The sequence below is a fragment of the Toxotes jaculatrix genome, chromosome 2 (genome assembly GCF_017976425.1).
Source record: "Toxotes jaculatrix isolate fToxJac2 chromosome 2, fToxJac2.pri, whole genome shotgun sequence".
NCBI classification, from domain to species: Eukaryota; Metazoa; Chordata; class Actinopteri; family Toxotidae; genus Toxotes; species Toxotes jaculatrix.
Genome location: NC_054395.1, coordinates 16,258,346 through 16,283,692, shown reverse-complemented (window position 1 = coordinate 16,283,692; position 25,347 = coordinate 16,258,346). Strand labels below are relative to the sequence as shown.

Genomic DNA, 25,347 nt, shown 5'->3' with positions numbered 1-25,347 from the left:
CGTCCGTTGTTCTGAAACGACACCTAAGTAATAGTCACATGTATCTCGGGCAATAATTTTGTTGTTCTTGCTATTTTGACCTGAATGTCTAATATCTTTCTCTCTCTTTTTTAATTAGGTTTAAAGCGCATCCAAAATAAGCAAACAAGCAATTTACGAGTAATTTAAATGGGGGGAAAAAAACACAGAATAGATAACACTAAATTTATTTACACATTTTGACAAAAGAAGTGCTGGATCCAATCAAATAGGTGTCGGTCCCAGTCTGGGAGGTCCCATTTGTGCCGAATCGTGTTATAGCAGGATCTGGCACAAATCAAGCCCCTGAGTAGAATTTTTAATGTCTTTATTTCAAGCACTCCAAGCATTTTGGCAAATGACCTAAAACATATCTAGAGAGGATCTTTAATCACTTTTATCTTACTTAGCATTCAGCTGTATAAATGTCAGCTGTAAAATTACGAACCTTTTCCACTCTGTGTGAACTGCGTGCAAAGCTAAAGACATGTTGGTCACAAAGAAAACAGACAGCGTGACAGTTGCAACAGAAAACAGGAATTGCCGGATTATCTCTGTCCCACTGTAAAGGATGAATCTTGCTGTTGGTTATTTATGTTCATGCTCTGATATCTTTGACTTGGCAGAGCCTAATAAGGAAACAAATATGGATGCCTCACATCAGCCAAAGACTGTCATTCAGTGTAATTATACCCAAATTGAATGGGTCTGGTGTTATATTGTTAATGCACAGTATTTGAATCCTCAAACAACTGACTCTGGGACCATACAACTGGTTGTCTTGGTGACGTAGATATAGCATGAACACAGCGTTAGACCTTCCAGAGTGGCGATGGCTGTTTTTATCTCACGGTTAGAAATAAACTCTGAAGTTCAAACACTGTCTAAAAGCTAAAGTAACATTTCTGCTTGCCTGACAAACACAACAGGAACTAGCATGTACTGTTACAACAAAGAAACATAGCCACCTTTGTTAAAGAGGGGCAGATAAAAAATTTAGCACATGAACTCTGCTTGCTACCACAAGCAGCTCTTCAGTACCTACAGTAACCAACAGCCCTCTTGTCCCTGATGGCACTGACTGTTTATCTTTAAAGAGGATCCAAGCTTCGTGTTCTCTCAGACTCCAGTGATCCTTCTGCACTGTACTCTGCAAAAGAATTGAACAAAAACAGCACAGTTAAAAAAATCATTGCCACATTTACAGTGTGTTTGTGTGTGTGTGTGTGTGTGTATGTGTATATGTGTATATGTGTATATACATATATATAAAATAGCTCCTCACTGCTAGTGTGTATTGTCATAGACAGTGATTCTGCCTTTTTCGTTCTCACAGTGGCCTTTTGATCTAAGACAAGAACTAACTGCAGCATCCCTGCTTAAAATTTGGTTGGAAACCTTTGTTTGATGTCATCCCACTTTCTTGCCTGCCTCTAAACTGTTAAACTATAAAACAAAGGGGAAAAAGCTAATATTATCTACAATACAGTATAAGGTCTTCTGTTGCTGTATTTTTTAGGTTTTGTTTGATTAACCAAAAACTCTTGTCTAATGTGAAATTATTTGCATACCTCAAGGTCACTTCACTGAACTCTGTAGTTTCACTGTTCACAGATGCGGTATTAGACCATAAGTCAATAGTGGGAGTTAACTAGTTTGATGAAACTTGCTGCAGGAATACAGAGACCATTAGTGAGCGTTGTAGGCATCGTAGATGTGTTGTCGCTGTGACTAATACATGGAATTAAGGTAGAAAATCAGTGCTGCAGGATTTAATACAGTAGATTTAAATGCATTACTTTGGCTCCTCTGACTCATTCCCTTTCCCATCTCTCCTGCTGCCCATTGCAGTACAAACAACCATCCACGTTTTCCTCAGTGTTATTGACTACAGTTACTGAGTGGCCTGGAATTTTCCACATGTGAGTTAAGTGTGACCCCAGAGGAGAGAGTCTTGTCCACAGCCACAACTACACTGTGAATGAATATGGATGACTATGATAAAATATGGAGAAGATCTGAGAGCTTAATTAAGGGCAGACAACCTGTCACATATGGAAATGTTTCTCAGTGGATCAGTGGCTGCCCTGGTTTTAGTGTTGTGCTGCTTTGCTCCTGATGGCTGAGTGTCCCAGATCTGTCCTATTGGTCTCTCCCCAGCTCACACAATTGGTCACACATACTGTAACTGCATATATACACACACTAAAAGTACCTGTGTTTTCACCCTTACCTTTACTACTTGTTTGCCTCAGATCTAGTTTGTCTTAGGAAAAAATGTAGGAGGAAGGAAAATTGACTCACAGTAAACACTAATACCCTGTAGGTCCAAATCAAGCTGCACAGCATTTACACAAAAATGTATTTACACATTTATTGGGTTTTTTTTGTTTTTAAGTCGGTGCATCTTGACATCATTTCATACTCACTAAAACCCAGATAAACACTTATCCAAGTTCTAGGTAACCTAAATATGAGGGCTGGGATTTGCTGATATTGGGGTGTGTACTCATGGTACCCCCACCACTGTTCATACTTCAAATTGGTGCAGGCATATTTCTGCATGACATTTGGAGGAAAGGAAGCTTACAGCCAGAAGTGAGAGATAACATACTCACACGTGTGGAATAATAAATGTCTCGAATACGTCTGTCAGATGAGACCTTAAAATGAGATAAACAACAGTCCTAAATTGCCTGCAAAAGTTTTAAGACCACATCGTACCATGTTATCAGATTTTTCTTTCATGCACCAAATGATGTGTCAGAACAGATAAATATCTGCAGAAACTCAAATTTTATGAGGAGAAAATCACCACAGAAAAATCAGAACATAACGAGTAGCACAACCCATGAGGAGATAAAACTGTGAAAGCTTTTCTTCAGATGACAAAATGATAAAACGGCTTGATTCTAAAATGTTTTTGAAATGTAGGGAGAAAGACACCATCACTAAGCTCTTGATCAAAGAGGCCATCAAAGCTGCTGCCCAGATTTCTGGGCAGAACAACAACAACATGAAAGTTTTACTTTACTACTTGTAATTGTTAAATTACTACTGCTGGAGCTATTGAACAGAAGGTATGCCTTCTATTTGGCAATAAACTAATAGGTCGTTCATAGATGGTTCTACCAAGAAAGACTCTTCCCAGAGGACATCTTGGACTTAACCCAAGTTAGTGAACATATGCAGGACAAGAACATGAATGAAATTTCACTCTGGAAGAGACATTTTATTCTGATCAAAGTGTTAACACGAATCTGATTGGGCTTTTTAATTGTGGTTATTATTGGCTGTCGAAAGCACCAGTTACTTTCACCAAGGACAATCCTTAGTTAGTCTCTGTACTACAAAATCAGATTGGAACTGAATTATTATCAGAGCTATCAGTTCGAAGGTTGAGCAGCTTTTTTATCCATCATGTTAAATGAGAAGTGGTAATCTTCACTTAAAACTTTCAGACAGAGATGAGAGATTAGCTCATTAATTACTGTGACCCAGCACGAGGAGTGAAGTAGTACAGAGACTGGTACCAGTGGAGGAGCAGTGTGTAAGATTTAGGGGATCTATTGGCATAAATGGAATACAGTTTTTATAATTATGTTTTCATCAGTGTATAATCACCTGAAAGTAAGAATTGTTGCGTTTTCGTTAGTTTAGCATGAGCTCTTCATATCTACATTGGGAGCGGGCGCTCTTCCACAGAGCCTGCCATGTTGCACCGCCATGTTTCCACTGTAGCCCATGAAGGACAAACTAAACTCTAGTTCTAGAGAGGACTTTTTGTGTTTTTACGTTACCTGAAGGCCACTGTATGTTCTCCAACGCACTTTGAAAGGGAGGGATGAGGGCAGGGGCATTCAGTTGGTTGCAACCTCACCACTAAATTCTACTAAAACCTACAGAGTGGTTCTTTAAAAGCTCATCAGTTCTCTTGTTCGGTTTTAGTTCTGCGTCTGGGAGAGGGACTGATGACAAAGACTGTTACTTAAAAAAACAAAATAAACAAAAAACACACTGTGACCACAGCACTTTTTTAGAAATACGAAAATTCCCGAAAGAAAATCACTTCAGCATCAGATGTTCTGATATTTTCTCTTGAGGTCCTTAAAATCAACTTGAAAGATTTGCTGCAGCCTCTGTGCTGTCTGTTTTGTTTGTCTCCCTTATGTTTTCTGTGAGAAGTGCTCTCTCAACAATGGCAATCTTTGTTTATTAAAATTCTCATAAGGAGTCCTCATAAGGGTCCATGGAGGCAGAGAGCTGAACATAAACCCACTCAGATGCATTCTTGCATCCATCAGCGCTGTCAAAATTAATCTGAAAATGATACATGGGTGTAAATATTCAACATTTTATTCATTATGTTAATGTATCAACCCAAAATATCCTTACTTTTTAAATGTGAAAGACAAAATGGATCCAGAAATTAACTTACGCATTCATTAATAACTTTAATTAAATGATGCATGCATTTATTTTTTCATTCATCAGTTCTTACTTTCATTCACGTTCTCAAAGAGCCTGATGGATCTGTCCACTTATTATTAATGACAACGTTGTGACTGACGACACACTGAATCACTTCCTGTCTGCAGTATTTCTGTGTTACCATATGTCCTTGTTTCAGTTACCCCTGTTGTAGAAATAGTTGGCGATGTTGGGAAACATTCCTAGCCAGGAAAGACCTCATACATTAAAAGTGCCCTGTGGAGTTTTCTTGTAAACAAACAAAACATTTATATTCACTCTTACTCACCAAAACACATTTTGTGTCCTTGATCTCTAACAAATGTGTTAAATGCATTTGCTTCCTCAAAATGCACTTGAAAAGGTGTTTTCTCAAAAAACTGTTTTATATCCCGCATTGCTTACATTAGCGTTTACTTGCTAGCAGTCTTCTTCTGCTTTTTCTTTGCTGGCATATTGCTGCACATGCTGGTGCGTTACCACAGCACCTGTACATCAGTGGGATAGTGGGAAACCATTGGCAGGACTGTGTATCACATCAAAAATGCTACTTAGAACTATTACACAGGGAAGCTTTAAGCCTATATGTCCACATAGGAAACAGCAAATTCAAAATAAACAACAAAAAAAAAGAGTAAAAATCACAAAGCAGAAAAACATGGATGCCTATATTTACTCTAAGCAATGAGCCTATAAAAACATTTACATGTCTGAGTTAGTCAGATGGCGCTTATAGTTAAGTGAAGAAACAGCAAAGAATCATTGTAAATGATCAATCACAGAATTTGACCTCAGGTTATTTTTATTATTTATTTATTTTTTTTGTGTTTCTTTCAGACCCAACTAATAATTTGTCCTGTATGATTTTCAGTGCAGTTCCTCTCAACACATCTCTTAACATATCATACTCAGAATATTAAAGATTAAATGCTTGTTTTTGCGACTTAGATTAGATTTACGTATACTTTTTTGATAGGTGTGCTCTGATGTATTATATTGTAGACTTACATTTCTTTTATTTCCGTATAGTATGTACACCCAATGTGCACCTACAGTGTGGACGTTTTGGTGTTGGAGGTGTTTCTTGGCTATGAATGAGCTCTCTGTGCACTCTGAATCTATGTTCAAGTTGGTTGCCCTGTGAACTCAGTGATTTGAATCACCTGACCTAAAAACTGTTCATAAATATGTTATTAATAGGAGTTCAAGCTTTTTTCCTAAAGATGACCTATATGAGCTGAAGCATTGATTCATAAAATTAAACCTATCAATATTTTATCAGTTTTAGGATGGTGCATGGCTTTCCACTCCCTCCTTTGATCTCCTCTTGTGAGCCAGCATCTGGCTAGAATAGCTTTTCATTTTCTTTCAGTTCATTGTAGAGCATCTTGAGGCCATTGTATGTATATTTTAGACATGCAAGCCTAGAATTTAATTTAATACAATTTGTGAACAGCTGTTATCCAATAGATCTCTATGTCGGCACCAGCTGTGGTAGAAATTTGTGACGCCAGTCATATATGCTGTAGCCTAATTTATCAATTAAGAGAAGGAAAATAAAAGATATTGCTTTTAACAGATTCTCAGCTTGGAGCAGATTGCATGACAGACTGATTAGAAAAATAAACAAGATTACTAGAGCTGGCAGTGGAGGGATGAAACAATGAGCGCGCTGCTTATCCATGATGGGAAAGATTAACTGTGTCCATGGAAAATGAAACACCAGATTCAGTGTGTGAAGAGCTCAGGAAAAGTAGCTGCTGTTGTTTTGGTCAATTAAACTGGAAAACCTTCAGGCAACTTTGAAGTCTCATCAGTCTTTATAGATGGAGCCTATTCTCCACTGAACGTTCATCCAGTTAGATCAGGTTTATTTGTATAACCTTTAATAACTGTTACTGTCTCAAAGGGCTTCACAACACCCACATTTTGAAGATAAACCACACCCCCACAACCTTAGCCCTTAAACAAAGGGTGAGAAAAACTCACATAACCTCATTAGAACAGAAAAGATTTGCCCCATTGGGATCGTCAGACATTCAGTGGGTGCTGAGCGTGAGCCAGAAAAGATTAAATATATATGTCCTCTAAGGATAAGATGTATGCTGTTTAAACAAGCAGTTCACATTGTTACCAAGATAGAAAAATAAGATGTTGGATATCTGAGCAAACAGTCACAAATACTGAAAATTTAATGAATCCTTTTGTCATGTCCAAGTCTTACACTGACATCAAAAATTATCTTACTTAAGCTGGAAATTGGAAATTGATGTGCAGTAGGAAAGTTTTTTTCCCCATCCATTAACAGATGCTTCTGGTCAAACACAAGTTGCAAAATATGTTTGAAACGGATCCAGATTTAATTCTACTTTTGTTTAAATTTTATGCATTCACATCCACACATGGCAATTTATGGGTTCTGGCACAGAGCACTGTCTCTGGCATAGTTTTTGGCATTTGTACTAGCTGGGTGAAGGAGCTGACTTTTCTTCAACTTATGCAAATGTATAAAATCCAACTAAAAAAAAAAAAAAAAGAAGCTGAATCTGAATGCCTGCCAACACAGCCATTCAGAGAGATGATGAGAAATATGAGTGAGAGCCCGAACAGCAGGCTGGATAAATTTGATCTGAGACCCAAATTTGATATTTTAGATTTCTGCTATTGATTCATGTCCTTTCATGAATGTTTGCTGTACTGCTCCCTTTATAAAAGGTGATGACTAGCATGATGCATTTTAGATGATTTCTGAAGCGAAGGGTAAAAAAGCTGTTTCTTTTCTAGATACACCATCACTTCCTGACTGGTTTCACAGTGAATTGGTTTCTCATTAATTTTCATTAACGTTCAATTGGGGCCGAGATATAATCAAATAGAGGTAATTAAAGTCCAAAAGCCACATACTGCTTTGACTCTGAGAGGCTAATGAAAGATTTATATTCTTTTCATCACATGTTGAAATGTTTCTTTTTAAATTAAATCTGCAGTGAGATCTGCCGTGTAATGGCTTGTGTGGAGCCTCTATTGTGTGGAGATCTTATTAAGGTTTAATAGTTTCATCCCAAAATATCGTGTTGTTCTGAAATGGGAGAAAGTGGTGTTTTTTTTTCTCTCTTTCATTTAATTTAGGTTTATGGTCAGACTACAGAATGGGAGTTTTTACAAGAGTGTACCATTTTCTTTTCTTCCTCTTCTTCTTTGATATTCACTGACTCTCGAAAACAAAAAGTATTTCTGAGCTGTGACACTCATTCTTTCACCAGGTTAATATTTTTCTGTCTGCGTAATGTTTTTTTTTTGTCCAGTCTAGACCTCCCTGATCCTTCTTTTAGTTTGTTTTGTGGCTGCTTTTGCTGTCACAGACTGTATATCCAAGGGCTAAATTTCCACTGGGAATTGGGGAGGTCATTATACACCCCCTTCACTTTTGTAGTTTCAGGTTCAAGATCTCTCTGAGCATTGTTATCTTACTGTCCAGCCACCGTAGTCTAGATAAGAGAAGATCTGAGCTGCTAAAATGTTAAAATGTTGATATTTAATCTGAGTCATGTGCTCACAGTTAAGACTAATGAGCAGCCTGGGGTTTTGCTTCTCAGGCTACATACAGTCTCCCTCCTTATCTTCTTGGTGAAGGTTGCTGAGGCTATATGCAGCCTTAAAAGTAATACCTGTAGACACTACTCAGGGCCAAAAGAAGGCAGGATAACTCCTCTACATGTTTTGTGGGTTAAATAAGATCATTTGATCTGTATTTTTGTTTAGACCTACAGTTATGCTGCTAAAGACGCTAGAATAGAACATCAAAGATGAGGCTTCAAAGCACAGTGCTTTGTAGTAAAAATTAAGATCACAAAGTATCAGGTCTCTATTGAAGAAAAATAAAAATGACTTCAAGGTTATTGCATTGATAGTGATGCTGTGTACACCACTATGTCCGACAGCTGGAACTAAGAATTAAATACAATGTGCATGGAGATGAGGAAAGCTGAGGAAAGAAGGAATAATGGGGGGATTCTGCACCAAAAAAAACAAATTTAAGGAAAAGCAAATTAATTTTTGTAAGAAACTGGAGTATGATGGATAGATTAGGACCAAGAAACATTAAACCAATTCCCATGGAATTGTTGCTGGAAAGTGGATCCTATGAATTTGTTACTGATTGTGTTTGGGGAAAAAAATGGGAAACTGATTTTACTTCTCTTATTTTCTGCAAGTAATTGCACATTTGATTGGGATGATATTTTTCTTGCTAGGGTACTCAACATTAAGAACGCCATGGAGGCTAATGTGCCACAGGAGGCATATATCTGTAATCAGTATTTAAATGCAAGTTTCACAGAGGTGGAAGTTAAGAAGGGAACTGGTGACCCTGAAATGAAAAAAAAAAAAAAAAAAAAAAAAAAACAACTGCTACTGACAACATATCTAATTAATATCTAAGTTTCTTTGTCTATTTTCTGTTCTGTATCATCTCCTTTTGTTTTGAAAATAGTCTGATTCCCACAGTTTGGCTTAACTTAATTATATAGTTGGTGTAAATGGCAGTTGAAGATGAATTAACATAAAAATATGCATTTTAGAAAAAAGGGAATACACAAAAGTAAGTTTGTTTTTCATATTGGTTCAGTTCTTTGTCATATTCATGGAGTTAAAAAAAAAGACTCACACACACACACACACACACACACACACACACACACACACACACACACACACACACACACACACATATATATATATTTATATTTAGGTTTTACCTTAAAATGATCATCTTACTTTTGAAACAGGATTAAGCATCCTGTAAGACTCTGCTAACATGGCTCAGGGGTCTGTTGTAAATAAGATTAGGTTTTATATATTTTTTTTGCAACTGTATAAATCTTGTGTCTGTCCACATTTAGACTACGCTGCTTTAGATTTGGATTACGATATGGGTTTGTTGGGGCTGACAAACAAAAAGTGGTAAAGTGAAGACTCAGTGTTGCGTCAAAACTCGTGGTATGTGGTGAAATGGAATGGGAGCCGGGCATGCTGCCTTTTGTTGTTGAAACTTGATGCTTCGATTCAGTCCCAGAGGACAACAGGAAATGTCTCCTGTGTGATCTGGATGAAGTTGAGAATGAAATACACTTTATATTCTATTTTCCACGCTATCATCATCTTGGAGTTAAACTTTTCCTGAAAATGTCTGTTTGGCATCACAGTCTGCTTGATACGAGAGATGAATGTCAAAAAAATTTACATGTCTACTTACACCCAGTTGGCAGTTTTTTAAATACACTTGTAGTCTAATACAACAGTCCTGCAATAAATACTACATGAAGAATATAATGTTCAGTTATTTTTAAATTATTGAACTACTCTCACTGATATAAATGGGGTGGCCAAAACAATAGAAATATCTGTGCACATTATGTAATACAATTCCACAACACCACAAGCTGCAGCCTCCAAAATGACCTTAAAGTCGAATCAACACCTCTGAAACTAGTTTCAATAAAAACTGAACATTATAACCTTCATGAAAGAAAGATCAAACCCTGTGTATATCTGCCTGCATTTCATTAATGAAGAAAACCCTGTGCTAATCTGTGCATTGATGTAGTCTGTGTTGGATGATTTCCAGCACATACTGATTTGACTGTAGCTAAATTCTTTGTCGCAGTGTTGTACATTAAATACAATATCCCACCAAACCCAGATTGCCAAGACTGCAGGGATTTCACATAACAAAGACTCCCGCCATATGGTGTTTGTCTAACTGGCACTGGGAAGTCGGTATGATAGAGATGCATTTGTACCTATTTTAAACTATTGCAGTAATTCAAGGTGACACCGAAACTGGTTGATGAGCTGTCATTTTGGCTGAGAAAAAAAAACTCAGAGAAGACGAGACACTGAGCAAGTTAGTGGTGATATGAAAGGAGGAAGTGAAATTATTGGTCTGTCTGTTCTGAAGGATTTGTACTGAATCAGGTTGTAAGAGGCCGTTTAAAGGCAGATTTATGAAGTCCTGATCAAACGGAGGAAATGATGATGGTACATTAATTTGTCAGAGGAGCGACATATAACTCAAGGAAGAGTCTAAGAAATGAAAGATTACTGAAAAATTACCTGCTTTCAAGGACTATAGATTGGAGGATTGCAGGGAGAAAAATTGTTTCTTCATCCCAGCCATCAGCCGTTGATTCTTTGCAAGAAGACCTACAAACAGACAACTCTGCAATCAGTCAACATCAATCCATATTGATTTTGTAGTCTCAAAATAATTTGCAGACTCAGGTCTTAAACATATCCCCACTACAAGTTGAAAGTTGAATTTTAAAAAAGAAAAGGAAAAAAAAAAGCTCATCCCCAGTGGGCTGAGTGTGTCCATGGTCTGTTGATCTGTTTGTTTCACAGTACTTTTCTCTAATAGGAAATGGCATCACTTTGTGAATCTGTTCACCCAGTGAATCCTCATGGAAAACTACTGTACAGAGTGGAATAGAGGGATAGCAGGGTGAAGAAAACAACCCTAATCATAACCACAATCTGAGCATTAGTCCCCAGGGAAATGAACTATATTCACCTTGGGCAGGGTGCAACTGTTTGGTTTGACATTTTTCCTAGAAGACACTGGTCATATTGTCGTTTTGCTTGTGTTACAGTGTGGTACCTTAAGTTAAGCAAAGGATTTGAATGCTTCTTCCATCACTGAAAGTCACACAGTAACATCATCATTTACACTCCAAACCATGGGAAAATTAAGGCCCAGGTTAAAAAAAAATAAAATTTCTCTTTAAATAAATGTTAAATGACTTAGATGATTAATTGATTATCACATTGATTTATCAACTAATAATTTCTTTGCTACTGTTTTTAAGTAGTTTTATCATTGTTCTGTCTAGTTGTGTATGTGTTTTTATGCTATGTTTTTTAACTTTTGTAAAAGGATTGAGAGTTGTACACAACATTGTGCTATTAGTACAATAAATTTAGTTCAGCCGACTGCAGTTTAGCAGCCACTGTGTAAGGATGAACTTCAAGGTAATGCTCTGATGACCTAATTGGCATTCTGACTGACAGTTCCCTTGTGGCCATTTCTACTGTCCTGCATTCAGCCTTAACTCTAACTCACCACCACTCTTTTCCAGCCAAACATTCAAAACCAACCACGGAATTCAGCTTCAAATTGAGGACTTTCAAATAGAGGCAGCATGCCATTGTAACAACTCCCCTTTGTCAGCTGAGCAGTCCAGCTCAATGCTGATTAATGAGCTGGGGTCAGACTCTCCCCAGGAGGAAGCCGCCATTATCTCCGACACTGTGCTTGTGGGAATTTCACAACGGACGCAAAGTCAGAAAAGGCAATCAGTGTTAATCACAATGAAAGAGCACACACTTTGATCTAAGCTCACCTTCCCTTCGCTCTGCGTTGGTCTCTCTAGGGAAACGGGCAAATCCAGCAGAGACTAGTTAGACCATGTTTAGTTTCTTTTAAAGGTTTTGGCTATCATTACAAGCTCATGAAAAAAAAATGTCCAGTCATTTCTGGCCATTTTGTAAGGTTGCCTTTTCACATTGAGACAGTGAATGGAATACCTCAAATTTCCCATTGATCGTACCATAGCAAGTAAGTGAAACAAAAGCAGCAATGGTGATTACAATGAAGATAAAGATTATGATGGTGGCTGTGCCAGATAATCTGGTGCACAGTGTATAAGTGTAAATGTTCACATATCTTGAAAATCAAGATAAATAGTCAAAACAACTAACGAGGAAGTGGGATTATTTTTGTTTTGCAGCACTGATGCCTTGTTAATAATCATATCTTTCCTGATGTTCAGTGTGTGATGTTCAGTCAAATCATTAAGCTGCAGCAACTCATTATGTGTTTGTGGAAACCATTTGGGAAATTACTGTGGCTTTATCAGCGATTCTAGGTTTTGTGGGATGTGTTTGTGGTTTTGACTTTGCCACTGTGCTGTTAAATCTTTAAAACCATGTGTTATTTAAAGATCAAAATACTGGTTTGAATGCTGTTTGACCATAAGTAATGCGTACTCTGTCTGTTTCATAAATTGAATATTAAAACCCTGATTAGATGCCACAAAGAAGCAGCTGTGAGACCATTGTGAAGGTAGAAAGTAGGTCTATTATCAGCTCTGTTTTGGGTGTAGTTTTGTCACACCTCACCTCAGATAGATTGAGAGGGAGAGCAGAGAGCAGAGTGAAACCAGGGAGAGCCTCATTAAACTGCAGCCCTTGAGTTTTCCTGCCTCTCTTTTGTTAACACCATCCTCTCCCCTGTTCATTTGTTTCAGGACTCAGATTCACTTCACAGTGGCCATTGATTTCACTGCATCAAATGGTGAGAGTTTCGACTACCATCACCCTGCTCCGCTTCCATTTGTCATCTGATGTTTGACTTTGGCATTTTCCATGTATCAAAGGGGGGGCTGGCGCCCTGGCTTGTAATATTTTCTCTTTTTTCTTTGAAAACTATTTTTGTTGAAGTGTTCACATAGTAAACAACATCAAGTACACGTAGCAGAGAGAGGAAGTAGAAAAAACGATTATAAACACAGTTCAGAAACACAATGCTGTACCCATTGGAAAATACATAGCAAACAATGAGCTGTTTATTTAAGGGAACAACACAAATCGTTGAATAGTTAAATAAGATGACCGTAATGCCATGTTCATGTGATGTCAGACTAATTGTAGTAACAAATTTCTGATGTGTAAAGACTGTTCACCTAAACTGGAAAAGTCGGAATTGTTTGACAGCTTAGATATGTTCAACTTTTCTTCATAGAACATGAAGAGAGAACATGCATGAGAAGCAAACAAACATGGGGACCCTTTATGTCAGCCTAAGTGCCACGTTCAGTCTCATTAAACCCAAATTTTCTGTTATAGTGTTAATGCACACTGAAATTAACTCTCACATGACCAGCTGCAGTCACATGCCTTTTCATCCTAAATAAAGTGAACCTGGCACAAGATATTACCCTGTTAAGTAGAAGTGCATAACTCTATTTAGAGATTTTGATATTATATTATATTATATTATATATAAATTTCAGTCGATGGCTGCCACATGCATTCACACATTTCAGTCTCATCATTCTGAAAGTATCTTGTTCTCTATGCTTCCACTGAAGTGAGCATATTTCCGTCATATAATATTTTGAGTGTTACTGTTTCGTTCTTATACACAAGGGAATCCTGGAAATGAATATCTATCAGACATACTCATCAAATTTGAGAGTTCAAAATGTCACTACAACTTCAAAAACAAAAACAGTAAAATATAAACATGTTCTGCATTTCTCATTCAGTAACCATCATTACATGGCTCAGTTACAGTATTGCTAATAAGCAAGACAGTCGCATCGAGCCCCACCTCTGGTTCAGAACATCCAATTTAGTCTTGGTTCACTCATGTTCACTCATGCTCGCTCTGCGGCTGTCAGTTCACTCTCACTCTGTTGGTTTACATCACTAACTCTGACTTCTCTTTTCTTGAAAGGGAATCCGTCCCAGTCCACTTCACTGCACTACATGAACCCATACCAGATGAATGCCTACGCCATGGCCTTGAAGGCCGTGGGAGAGATCATCCAGGACTATGACAGTGATAAGATGTTCCCTGCCCTGGGATTCGGTGCTAAGCTGCCCCCTGATGGGAGGGTCTCCCATGAGTTCCCTCTGGTGAGTAAATTATGAGGTTACTTCAGATGCAGATATTAATTTAGCATCAGAATTTGTGATCTGATCTGATGTGAAAATGATTTTTGGCCCACCCAGTGGAGCTTATCTTAGCATGTGATCCCTCCTCTGTGTATTTATGCTGTCTCCAGCATGTATGGGTAAGCATGTTTTCATGTGCAATATGGATGTGTGCATTTTGAGATGAATGCTGCTACACCTCCGACATGCATAATTCAGAGTGAATTCCATTTACCTTTTATAGTGCAAATTATGTTCTGTAAGGCTGAAGGATTCTTAAATCAATTTGGCTTCTCTCAGCCAGCTAATATGCTTTGGCTGCTGTGTAGAACAGCCTAATGAGGAGCGTGTCTACAGGGTAACGTCTGCATCACTCCATATTTTCATTAGAATTTGCAAATTAAGATTCATCTCACCATATAATTGAAGCCTCATTCTTTCATGCTCCAGTCTTGTAAGTGGGTTTAAAAATAAAGTTACAGTACTGGTTGAAGCATTTGTTATATATGTTTGGTTAGAAATTTGCCTTGTAGCTAAGGAAGCTAACCTTTGAAGCAAACTTTGACAAGCACATCTCTGGGAGCAAAGAATGTTTTCAAAATGTCATTCTGCCCTTAAAGAGTAATTCTACACTAGTTTTTTTTTTTTTTTTTTTTTTTTAATGGAGGAGAAACATCTGTGGTACTTGAGAAAACATCCATCTGCAGGATCTAGTCACCAGGACTGCTTAGCTTAGTTTTAACTGAAAGCAGTCTAAACTAAAGTCTAAGCTTAAGTTTTCTTGCCTTAAAGGCCACCTCGAAATGCTTTTATTTATGTACTTGTGCTTTGTATTACATAATTCTATGTAAAATTGTATTTGTATGTAGAACTACAAGAAAAGAGGCATTGTGTTAGCTTGTTTTTTAGCATAGCCAGGTGCTGCTTGTCTCAGTATTGACATGTGTAAATATGACCTAGGTGACAGCTTTGTGGCTGTTTTCACTTATTCACAACACACTAGGAAATATACAGTGACACACAATATACAGTATGTATACTTGGAAGTCTGGGTCATAGATGCCTTTGACCATACCTATCCACATTAAGATATGTTTTGGAGCATATTTGAACTAGAGAATATTTGATAGCCACATATTTCCCTCAAGAGTTGGTGGAGACCTAAAACAGAGCTAAAAGAGAGTGAATATTGGACTTAACATTCCTGAGATGGACAAAGAAATGACTCCAAAAGAATGTTAATGTTGCTTAATAACTGCTGTATGTGTAAATAAGCAGCTGTGTGCTAACATGTTGATCATATCAGCTTAAAAGGTGATTATAGGTCAGCGTTGTGTTTAAAACTTTTCACTTTCAGAAAGACGCCATAAAAAATTCACTGAGATGTCAAGCTCCATTGTTTTCCATTCTGACTGCCATGGTGGTGCCATTCATGTTTTGTTTTTTTTTTCAGAATGGCAACATTGAGAACCCGTACTGTAACGGCATGGAGGGGATTCTTGAAGCTTACCATCAAAGCCTTAAGACGGTTCAGCTATATGGACCCACTAACTTCGCCCCTGTTGTTAATCATGTGGCAAGGTACGAGCCCATATGTCTGTCCCAGTGAACATACCAGAGCACAGTCGTCCTTTCCTTGAAAGTCAATCTGTAGATAATCTTCAGCATGCAGACACACTGTCAGACATATTAAGACAGTGAGTGATGGTTTCTCTATGAACTGAGCAAAACTAATGAGGGGAAAACAAGCAATCAGCTGACAGGCTGAGATGAATAGAAATGGTAATAAGCTAAATGTTGTGCCAGACATATTAGAGTGCAAGTGCTACAGTGCTTTTTAAACATATACTGTGGTGTAAGTGATTAGTTAAGGTGGTGGGATCGACAGGGGACTTGTAATGAATTCATGTCATGTAGCCTTTCAGATGTGTTGATGAGTCACATTATTAAGTCAATAAGCTTTGCTCTGAATGGAGCACCATGTTCTTTAAATCACCATTACAAACATTATGTCACTGCAAATAGAATAATTGCACATACTGAAATTATAGGATTTGCTACAAATGGGGATGTATCACAATAAACATGCAGCAGATGTAATTTGTTGAACATTGACTATTAAAAGGTGAAATGGCAGTGAAATTATAACAATAAGGCAGTAAAACAATATTTCACCTCCGACCTGTGTTTTAAAACTGGACTCTCAGGCACAAGCTAGTACTGAGGTCCCAGTAATGAAGTTAAGTGACTTATGACTAGGCTTGGGCGCATATTTGTGCATGATGGACCAAAGCTTGAATTTTTAGATTTACCTTCATGACCTTAAATTTATATTTAACAACTGACAGACTGATGACTGGAATGAGGAATAATGGGGTGCCCTGGGCAAAAGATAAAGCAACTGCAACTTGCTTGTTTTCATCTAAAACTTCTGAGCTCTTCAGCAGCTTTAGATGAAAACTTATGTTACTTGTTAGTTTGACAATTTTATTAGCTTTTTTTTCACTCACTCATGCAACAACAACTACAACAGAAACATATCCTTCCCCACAGTGAGAAGATACATAGACCTACCCTAGCCCTGTTCTCTTTTCACAGAGACACACAGGCATAATAATAAAAAAACCTAAGAAAAGGTCCCCTGCAGACCTCTTTGCATGATTTCAAGAAATAAAAATGATAAATAAAAGTCTTAGAAGAATTTCATATTCAATAAAAAATGTCACATTATGACTGAATAGTCTGGGTCTAAAGCAATCAGAGACTTAATCCATTTTATATTGTTACACTTTCTACAGTCTCTCCATGTCTAAAGGGTGCCGTATAACTAAGGGTGTAGTAAAACTCAAATACTTAAAATTATTCACAGAGAGACCTTGAGAGATGCTACGCTACTGAGAACAAGTGAAATAGGTCATCCAGTAAACCAGGGAAGAAAAGCTTGAAATGACTCTCTGCATGACCAGAACATTAGAATAGTAGGAGTTTACATTCACTTTATGTTTTGCATGAATTATAAAGAGAAATCTAACTAATTAATGAAAACACTGGCAATGCTCTTTAAAGGGAAAATGTATTGATGCACAGTGCACACTGTGTACTAGATGTACAGTATGATCTTAAATTGTTAATATGTTAAATGTGCTAGTTCTTCGCTCTCATCTGTGAAGAAATTTTAATCTTAAAGATGTAGGCGTATCTGTCATACAATATTGTGTTTGGTGCTGCAGTTAGTTCTCTGCTAACTTGGTCAAATGTCTAAAGTGAGAGTGCCCTACATTGTTGCAGATGAGGAAGACAAATGTCTCTTTAATCTCCTAAACACCGGTCATCTCTCTTGCTGTTGTCACTGACTGGGCACGCTCTTTGATTAAAATGTCAGCGCCTCAGAGTCAAATTTACCAAACTGAAAGCGGGAGTAAGGGGTCACCTCAGACCTGTCCTTGGCTCTCAGCTCATCAAGTCTGGTCAATTGAGTGCTGGGCAATCAATGATGTTCTGAAAGAATAAGACTGCAGCACTTGCATAAACAGTTTAATAAATTATTCATAGAGCAGCCAGCGATGGGCGATTGAAACTAGGCCACACTCACTGTGTTGTCTCTGATGGGTTTCGTAATAGTGTCTGGATAGACCTCTGAGACTTGAAGAGCTATACAACATATTTTATTTCTTTACATGTCTATATTAAGCTTTTGTGTCACACGCTAGGCGGAAGGGGAGTTTGTATCTGAAGAACATGTTTTTTTTTTTTGTTTTTTTTTTAAATCGCTTACACAGTGGTTGCTTAGATTTTCTCTCTGGTTGTTCAAACCAATCTCAGAGTTTCATGTAAATCCATGAACATGTAGCCTGCATCTGTTTTCAACACTGAGCTGTGTGGTACTGTCATAAACCACTCTGTGCTGATGATTTCTCTGTTTCAGGTATGCAGCCGCGGTTCAGGATGGATCTCAGTACTTTGTCCTGCTCATCATCACTGATGGCGTCATATCAGACATGGCTCAGACCAAGGAGGCCATAGTGAATGTAAGTGCATCTCTAACACTACCCGGAGGACGTTCAGCTCTGTCTCTGTGTCTCTCTCCCTCTTTCTCTGTGTCCCTTCGCCATTGCAGGTGCTTTTAGCTTACTGTGGCACTACTCTCAGGCTTTCTGTTACTCTGAAGGCTTTATAAGCCAGTAGCACTAGGTTTGAGGATTTATGGGATGTTTTCTGCTCCACTTGTCTCAACCCTTGTGCTTGGGTGCTCTGCTTGTCCAGTGTTTTTCATTCTTATTGAGACCCTCAGGAGGCTGAGGGGCTCAGCTGAGATTCAGTCTTGGGTCAACAGGGTTCACCATGTTAGAGGCGGGGGTCTTATCTAGTTCACCATCTGAGGCACCTGATTGCTCAGATTTTTAAGATTTCATTGTTTTTGTCTTGCCTTTACTGTATTTTGCATATTTTTTGTGTGTCATGAAAACCTTTATAGTCAGAATATGTCTACAGTGGAAAGGCTGGCGCTCAGTGAGTCATCGCCGACCAGGTATGCGGTGCTCTGACCCCCAGCAGACTGGGTTTAAAGGGAATTTGCGACTGTTAATCAAACCATTCGAACAGCCACACCTTCCTTTTAAGATCTTGTCTGCTGCTCTGCACCTGCTGTGTCCTGCTGCCTCTTCTCACCTCTCAGTTTGGACCTGGCAACTCTTTTCTCTGCCCACAGAGCAAAGGACCAAATGACCTGATTCACTTGGCATTTAGCCTTTGCCCTGCAGAGATGAATCATAACGAAAGAGCTTCGTGCGACACTTATCTCTGCACTTTTGCTTTCTTATTTGTTCTCTCTGATGCTATGATGTATCTTTAGAGGTGTCTTTAAAGACTGCACATAGCAGATTTCTGTTGCTAATGCACTAAGTACTGCTGCTGACCAAACTCTACTATAATGTTCATTCTGGTTTTTCTTGTTCCCCAAACCAGCACAGCTTTGCCTTCAGTGACTAATGTGTTCACACATCTAACAAGACAGCCTCTGGGGTAAATACAGACTCCAGCTCTTCTCTTTGATATTTTCCCTTTAAGCTCCAAATTTCATTTTACGATTATAAATTATAAAAGAGGGTCTCTCTCTCTCTCTCTGACCTGGTATGCCAAAAAATAAATTAATTTGTGCTCAGGTATAAGATTATGTCTGCGGTTGTCAGTTTGTTGTCATAACGGCTTGACCAGTAACTTCATAAAATCCATGAATATTTTAAAATTAAACCCAGCTGAAGGGATTGCATTTGGCAGGGTATCTACCCATTTTGAATCCACACAGCAAAACTTTGGACGCTTAATTGACAAATAAGAAAGTTTTGTCACAGTTTTTTCTTATTTTAAAAATTTCCTAATCAAGAAAGCCAGTTTACATGTAGGTTATTGAACCAACAATTATCTTTTCAGTCCCTCAGTACAAAGTCATGCCTTGCAGCTAAATTTTGTTTAAATCCTCTAAAACCTGAGTTTACGAACATACAAAATATGTCAAGATGGAAATATTTGATGGAATGGTGCAGACATAGAAAATAATGTCTTGGTTTTGAATATTTAATTCAATGTAAACATCATACAGCTTCAATATGAGTTGGAACAAGTTGATGCAGAAACCTTAACTTTTGGGGAGAGAATTTAAAGGAGAAAACTGGATTTTAATAGGTTAATTACATGTACTTAACATACTAGATGCTGAAATGTTAGCACGTGTACTGGAAGCAGACACACAAATGATTTTAGTGCCAGTTTTAGTTGGTATAGTCCTTGAATCTTCAGTGAAATCCTATGAGAACAGGTATCAGCTGTCAGTCTCCGTATGTTTGTTGTGGTTCTGTGCAGTGAGAAGAGGAAGTATGTGTTCAGACAGATTGATGGAGTGAGATCCCCTGAGTGACTTTACAGTACAGGCAAAGTAAAAAATGGTGTAGACTGAATAATTCACCTCTGGATATAGAATCTGATCTGGCATTTATAGGTACAACGCATTCAGAAAGTATTCAGACACCTTCAGTTTCTTCAAATTTTTAAAATCAAAATATATGCTCATTACCTATAATGACAAAGTGAAAACTGAATTTTAGGAATATTTTCACATTTATTAAAAAGGAAAAACTTAAATATCAAATTGACATAAGTATTCAGACCCTTTACTCGGGACTTAGTTGAAGCACCGTTGGCAGCAATTACAGCCTTCAGGCTTCTTGTACATTTGGATTTGGGGATTTTCTGCCATTCTTCTCTGCAGATCCCTTTAAGCTCTGTCAGGTCGGATGGGGACTGTCAGTGGACAGCCATTTTCAGGTCTCTTCTAGGTTGTTCGATTGGGTTCAAGTCAGGGCTCTGCTCGGGCCACTCAAGGACTTACACGGAGTTGTTTCTAAGCCCCTCCTGCGTTGTCCTGGCTGTGTGCTTAGAGTCATTGACATGTTGGAAGGCACACCCTCCCTCAACCCTGGCTGGTCTCCCTGCACCTGCCCCTAAATACACCCCCATAGCCCGATGATATTGGGCAGGTGATGAGCAGTGCCTGGTTTCCTCCAGACATGATGCTTAGAATTGAAGCCAAACAGTTCAATCTTGGTTTCATCAGACCAAAATCTTGCTTCTCACAGTCTGAGACTCTTTGAGGTGCTTTTTTGCAAACTCCCAGCAGCTTTCATGTGTCTCTGACTGAGGAGAGGCTTTCATCTGGTCACTCCCATCTCCACACTGGATCTCTGCAGCTCAGCCAGAGTGACCATCGGGTTCTTGGGCACCTCACTTACAACAGCCTTTCTCCCCCAGTTGCTCCGTTTGGCTAGGTGGCCAGCTCTGAGTCCTGGTTGATACAAACTTCTTCCATTTAAGAGTCATGGCGGCCTCTGTTCTCATGGAAACCTTCAATGCAGCAGAATTTTTTTTTGTTACCAGATCTGTGAACACAGTCCTGTCTCTGAGCTCTGCAGGCAGCTCCTTCCACCCCATGGTTTTGTTTTTGCCTTCATATGCATCTCCAATAGAGATGTCGAAACATCACAAAGATGATCAACAGAAATGGGAGCTAAAATGAGCTAGAATTTCTTAAAATTTTCTTTTCGCTTTGTCATTATGGGATGTGGAGTGTAGACTGATGATGGAGAAAAAAGGAATTTAAACAGTTATAGAACAGGGCTGCAACAGAATATGTGAAATAAGTGAAGGGGTCTGAATACTTTCTGAGTACGTGGTATATGCCTTTTGGGTCTTCTGCTGTTGGAAAGGGACAAAAAAGTATGCATTTTTGTATAGAGACTGAGAGGCCGCGAGGAATGAGCTCGGTGGAGGGAAGGATAAAATGGGAAAAGAGATGGAAGGAGAATAATGATAGTGAACATGGAGAGGGTGGTCCTCCTCAGTCTATTTACTCCTATCTGTGACAGGCCTCTCCCCTCGGGAGGTTTTTCCAGGAAAGCTGACCTACTTTTACCCCTGTAAATGCATTTCTACCACGAGCATATATCATTTATTCATGCCAGAGCTTTCACATTCTCTACATCAGGCCTGTGGTCTAAATTCATACAGCTGAGTAACCTCCCCGCCACAAACTATTTGGAAGATAAACTTGATTAAACCTTTATTATGCAGGTTTGGGTTTTGTGTAGATTGGCATTAAAGAAGCAGGACATGTGGCTTTCTTTTTCTGACAGTAACAGTATTTGAAATATGAATGGTGAATAAATAATGTTACTGTGCAATGTATGTGTGTGTATGATGAAGTAATCATGTTTTATGAATGCAACGTTTGACTTCTCCCTGTTTGCACATGTTATCTTAACAGTTTTTTTTTCCTCCACCGCTCTTATTTGGGATCATAAAATACAAGAACATTGTGTAACCTTTTGTACTTTATCTCCTTTGGTATTCCACATTGTAAAAGTTAGCTAAAATATTCTGTTATATTCTGGCTGTTGTAACAACCTTGGGGCCCCTGAGTTGAATAATGTATTTGCTATTTTCTCTCAGTCCCTAGGAAATACAAACTATGCAACATAATGTGATGTGAAACACAGTCAAGAAACTGTTATGATGCTATGTGTCATTTATATTTATCTGGTTTTATCTTGTTCATTATTGTTTCTGTCTCTGGCTTCTCCGGAGAACTGTGCTTTCAGATTAATACTGGCTTTGTGGAATGAGAAATGAATTGGGAGAAAAACACAAATAATTGGAAATGTATCCCTTCAATACTCTGATAAAAAACACTCTAATATCAGACTTTTTTTTCAGAAAATAGTTTGTGCTCCTCCAGGTATCTGAATGACAACTGACTGTTTGCTTTTCCTGTTCATGACAGGCAGCTAAACTCCCCATGTCTATCATCATTGTTGGAGTTGGTCAAGCTGAGTTTGATGGTGAGAAAAAAAACAGAACAAAACAGTGGAAACCAGTTTGTTGAATCGTTGCATCAGTGGTGGTTTGTTTTATTCAAACCAACTCAGACTTGCCACGCAAGTATAACAGCTATTCAATGCACAGCATGAAAATATTTTTTCTTCTATTTTCATCATTAACTAGAAATTAAACGTGCCAATTAGATATAAAGGCATACTTGAGATGATCTTTGATAAAGCATCTTTTCTCTGTAGCCATGGTCGAGCTGGACGGCGACGACATCAGGATCTCCTCACGGGGGAAGCTGGCAGAAAGAGACATTGTACAGGTGAGACGTTCCTAATGTTTGGTGTCACTCTTTGCTCATCATGGGAATGAAACGGCTCATTTGACACAGACACAGTGGTTGAAAAGCATAATTTGTGGTCCATTAGTGGACATGTCTATAGATGGTAATGTTGTTTGTGTTATTCCAAAGCAAAATTTATTGTCTTGAAAAATGGCTTTGATGGTCAAGATCCTCAGAAAATCATTTCTAGTCATTTTGGTGACCCACTGATCCTTCATGTAGCACTGCCGTCAGCCCAAAACCCGATAACTGATTACTTGAACACATGTAATATCAAAGTCCAAGGAGCATATTAACATTTACCAAACACATTCATGCCCCCAAAGGATGAACTCTTTCCATATTGAACACACCATACGTTTTCTTCTCCACAGCCCACACTTGCCCCACAACGTTAAGTTTGTACACAAGATATCAGAAACAAATGGATAGAGACCCCTTGTCCTTTTGTCCCTTTGCTCTTGCTTTTCATCTTCCCTTTCCTCCTTTCCAGACTAAAATGTAAACCCTTTCTAGCATGAAGTCTTACAATCGAACGGGCAAATTCATGCTCAAAAGAGAATAAACTTAATTTCTTCCTCACCTCTCCTCTGTTGCCAGTATTAAAAAATGACTTTCACATTCATTTACATTTGTAACCCCTCTACTGGTAGCTTAATTTGTGTGTTAAGGGGTTATGGCATAACTATGGAGGCTATGCAGGTATCCCTCTTGTATGCCTCCTCAAAAATGGACATATCGGGGCTGTCAGTGGCCTGCTCCAATGCTAGAAGCTACTAAAAGGGCTTTAGCCTTTTAGACCAAATCCCAACACAAGGCTGAATATGTGATACAGTCCTTCCATAGAGTCATACCTTTCTTTCCCATGTCACAACAGTTTGTCCCGTTCAGAGACTACATGGACCGTACAGGTAACCATGTGCTGAGCATGGCAAGGCTCGCTAAAGACGTACTGGCCGAGATCCCCGACCAGCTGATCTCCTACATGAAGAGCAGAGGCATTAAACCCAACCCAATCCCACCAGTTTACTCGCCCGGCGACCACCCCCAGACCAACCCCGTCTGAGCCACCCCCACACACAGCTCTGCGTTGGGGTGAGGCAGGGTTGTGATCAATCGGAACCCGCCTCCACCAACCGACCTTTGAGGGGAAAATGGAAACGCTTTTGAGGCCCTTTCGTAAATGTAAATCCGGCTAAACATAGAGATGATGAGATTCTATTTTGGTTTAGAGGATTTAAGACTGTTTTGGGGGAACCTGCTGATGATCAGGGAGTTTTTTTTCTCTGTGAGTGATTGAAGATGGGAGCGTTGTGAGGAGCCCCGGTGTAGAAGGAGGTTTTAGTTGTTCGCTGTCAAACCTGTCAAAGTGGTGATGTAATGGATAGCAAGTAAACCCGCAGAGATGGCCTGTTTGAAGGCATAAATATATTAGAATGTGCCAGTGTGTATCATGTTTGTGATACCTTTTGGAGTTGATGTGTGTTAAACTAGGAGATCATATGTATACTAATTTATTTATTTATTTGCAGAAATAATTTATTCCTTTGAGAGGGGTTTTAAAGGGTGGGGATTAGAGTCTAATTTCCCTTGTAGTTTTCCATCTTATATTTTGTGACCAGTGTAATAAAAAAACAAGCAAACCCCCATTTCTACTTTGATAAGGATTGTAATATAAAAGCATGTGATGAAACCTATTCAGCGGTTTATGAACCATTTTCACTGGTGGATAATTTTTGATTGCAAGCTGTAATGTAGAGAACCTGCTGTGAGCTGTTGCCATAGTAATTTCCCAGCACCACTTCTTAATAGGTATTTCTAATATTTATATTAACAGAATGCACTAATTACTGACCTAATAAAAAGCACAAAGGTTATAATGTTAATAAGCTGAAAACCACTATTTTGAAAGAACCAACAGCTACCACAATGAAAATAATGGAAAGGACCCCACATTTTGTTTTCAACAAGGCTTTAACATCGTCTTCCACCGTCATTTTAAACAGGATGACAACAGCAAGTATGTTTATAAGAAAACTATTTTACTGATGTATTAAAATGAACTAGTAATTGTCATATAAAACAGTATATTTATGGAAAAATAGATGAATAATTCACACCACATACTCACTTTTCCCTGTTAGTATGCAGACAGGTAAATTATACTGCTCAAGTCACGCTGCCAAATGTCATCTGTAAACTTGATGTTAGTGTTTCTTTCCATTATATTTGTTGTGGGTACAGTTTATCGTCTGGGATTTACCGCAGTACTTTTAAAGGACGCTACAAATAAACTTTTGAAAGACTGATGTCAACTAATACCCACATTTTTTCCCCTCCCTAACTTAATTTATTTTCCCAGAACGAAAACTGAACAATCACAAATCTTGCAACAGAGTATGAGATATTTGAATGATTTTTAA

The 25,347-nt window shown here is 38.4% G+C and overlaps 1 protein-coding gene across 2 annotated transcripts in view; it reads left to right on the top strand.

Annotated features, from left to right (window-relative positions):
• The window catches only part of cpne5a (copine Va), a 67,250-nt gene extending 42,865 nt beyond the window's left edge, over positions 1-24,385 (top strand). For both annotated transcript variants that reach the window (XM_041051737.1, XM_041051728.1), the window contains 7 exons: positions 12,795-12,841; positions 14,006-14,187; positions 15,659-15,786; positions 18,131-18,233; positions 22,538-22,595; positions 22,830-22,903; positions 23,802-24,385. In XM_041051737.1, coding sequence (XP_040907671.1) covers positions 12,795-12,841; positions 14,006-14,187; positions 15,659-15,786; positions 18,131-18,233; positions 22,538-22,595; positions 22,830-22,903; positions 23,802-23,990 — 781 coding nt within the window. In that variant the 3' untranslated portion in view covers positions 23,991-24,385. The remainder of the gene's footprint in view (positions 1-12,794; positions 12,842-14,005; positions 14,188-15,658; positions 15,787-18,130; positions 18,234-22,537; positions 22,596-22,829; positions 22,904-23,801) is intronic.
• The last annotated feature ends 962 nt before the right edge of the window (positions 24,386-25,347 follow it).